At 49.9% G+C, this 2,500-nt stretch overlaps 1 protein-coding gene across 1 annotated transcript in view; it reads left to right on the forward strand.

Moving 5' to 3' along the window:
- Positions 1–1,454: 1,454 nt before the first annotated feature.
- LOC126571394 (isoaspartyl peptidase/L-asparaginase) overlaps positions 1,455–2,500 on the forward strand; it is a 1,512-nt gene continuing 466 nt past the window's right edge. Inside the window, exons 1-2 of the mRNA XM_050229878.1 lie at positions 1,455–1,763; positions 1,846–2,500. The exon at positions 1,846–2,500 is cut by the window's right edge and continues 466 nt beyond it. Coding sequence (XP_050085835.1) covers positions 1,713–1,763; positions 1,846–2,500 — 706 coding nt within the window. The 5' untranslated portion in view covers positions 1,455–1,712. The remainder of the gene's footprint in view (positions 1,764–1,845) is intronic.

Raw genomic sequence — 2,500 nt, forward strand, 5'->3', positions numbered from 1 at the left:
GGCCACTCGTGCAGCTCTCAATACGTATCGCAATCGGAAGGTGGATGGCCGGAGCCCAGAGAGAGAGAGAGAGAGAGAGAGGGAGAGTGAAGTGGAAGCAATCGATTGAAATGTTTTGCCACGATCCCCGGCTTATCAGCTGATGCGCTCCGTTTGACTTCCCTTTGAGGTACTTTGCGATTGTCGATTGCGTTGCAGTCCCTGACGAATGCACGACCAAAAGGCGAACGAAAGTTGGGACGGAAAAGCGAAAGGCGTGGACGGTGGTTGACGGTTGATGGAGTGCATCTGGCAGGATTCGACTTGCTCTGATGATCGTTATACACTCCACTCCAGAGGTGGTGGTGGTGGTGTACATTCATTCTTTAGCAATGTTGTTGGAGAATGTTGTCCCGTTGGGAGTAAGCTAGCGAGCTCCGGCAGCATGACAAATGGAAGTAAAGGTTTCTGGTTTATGGTGTTTGGTTGCAGCGGCAGCAGTGCAACCATTCATCACAACTGGATCGTTGGTTGGAAGGAGAATAATGTTTAAAGTGGTTTAGTTGGCAGAGAAGGTTTCAGGCACATCGTGCACAAATGTTTCTTTCGCAAGTAAAGTTTCGTGGAGTAAGGAAAGCTGATTCAGCAATTATGAAGATAAGAGTAGCCGTTTGGCTTCAATCGATTTCTGTGGCATCATATTGTTCTCGATAGTGTCCGAATGAGAAAAGGGGAATGGAACAATGCAGGAGATCTCACGAATCAATCGAGATAGAAGGAAACATTGTGTCCTAATCAGCTCAGGGAGCTCTATCAGTTAGAAAAAAAGATTTAATAAAGAATCTTGCCATGATTAGAAAGCAAATTGATCCTCGAATGTGCACTTAGGGCACTCGTAATTCCGTTATCGAATAAGTCTGCTGCACCCTGATAAGATTGCTAAGTCAACTTACAATTAATTTAATTAAATTGAGTTAAAACTCAATGCAATTGCTTCCATGATTTTCTTGTGCAATTAATCACTTCACGAGCTCCAGTTTCCTTATCATAAACTAATTCTATACTTAGCCACTACCAATTAGGTGATGTAATTTAATGTAATAACTCTGATAAGCCATGTTGCAACACCCTTAAACAGAAGTACCATCTTATAAGATGCATGTCACTATCATCAAAGCGGCAGTCAAGTGCCAGACAACGCTGAAGACCGATTGGAACAAAAGAAGCTACAATCAAAACAATGCAGCTACTATCGCTAACTTCAATTATTATCTCAAGTCATCAATTGGGCACTCAAATCGCTGGCACTGCCGTTCGTTTACATCAACAACCTGTCTAGGAGAGGTTGTTTTATCATTATCAGTGCGCTTCACCGCGGATCGAAGCCCTTAGCCCGTTAGGATAAGATAATAGCAGATTGAGGCAAGATGACAGCACGAAGCACGACACAAACACATCATTCCGACTATCTGCCGGTAGCTCTTGATCACGAAACACATACCGTTACGTAGCTCCCCTTTGCTTATCACTCGACCCAGTAAACAGCAGCCTCCGATGCCGCTGCGCTATCACTTGCACCGACAGTGTTCCTGCTGAGCTGCAAAGTATCACAATATCGTCGCTGCAGTGCACGCCGCGATTTACGCCGTCGTTCGGTTTCTTCCAACAAAGGCCGGCACCAATTCCTGGTCCTGCTGTGTCGCACCATCGTGCTAAAAGTGTCCAACAAAACGATGTCCCACCCGCGGTGGTTGTTTGTATCCGCATTATTGCTCTGCGTGAAGGTTTGTACGAAGGGTGGTTTGGGGCGGGGGCTCATTCACCATTCACTAAAACACACATACTAACCCGTGCCCGTGCTTAAAGCTGTGTTTCAGCGTGGAACCGATTGTGATTGTTCACGGTGGTGCCGGTACGGTGAGCAGTGACCGGGTACCGGGGAAGCTGCGCGGCGTTTCAACGGCAGCCCAGGTCGGGTACCAGGTGCTGGCCGGGAATGGCAGCGTACTGGATGCCGTCATCGAGGCGATCCGGGTGATGGAGGTCGATAGCTACTTCAACGCTGGCTACGGTTCCGTGCTGAACATCGAGGGCGACGTCGAGATGGATGCGAGCATTATGGATGGCAGGAACCGGGCCACGGGCGCCCTCAGTGGTATCCGTGACCTACTGCATCCGATTCGGCTAGCGCGCGCCATCATGGATCACTCGGGACACAACTTTCTCGTGGGCGAAGGGTTGAAGGCATTCGCGACCGAGCGTGGCTTCACCTTTCTCGAACCACCGGGCCAGCTGGTGACGCAGTACGCCAAGGAGGCGCTCGAAGCGTGGAAGGCATCGGACCGTAGTGAACGACTCGGAGAGGGCGGTACAGTCGGGGCCGTTGCGATGGATGTGTACGGTAACATCGCGGCCGCTACGTCAACGGGGGGAACCACCGGTAAGCGGGTTGGTCGGGTCGGTGATACACCGATCATCGGTTCCGGTACGTTCGCCGATAATCGCCTCGGTGGCCTTTCGG

Source organism: Anopheles aquasalis, chromosome 2, assembly GCF_943734665.1.
Source record: "Anopheles aquasalis chromosome 2, idAnoAquaMG_Q_19, whole genome shotgun sequence".
NCBI lineage: Eukaryota > Metazoa > Arthropoda > Insecta > Diptera > Culicidae > Anopheles > Anopheles aquasalis.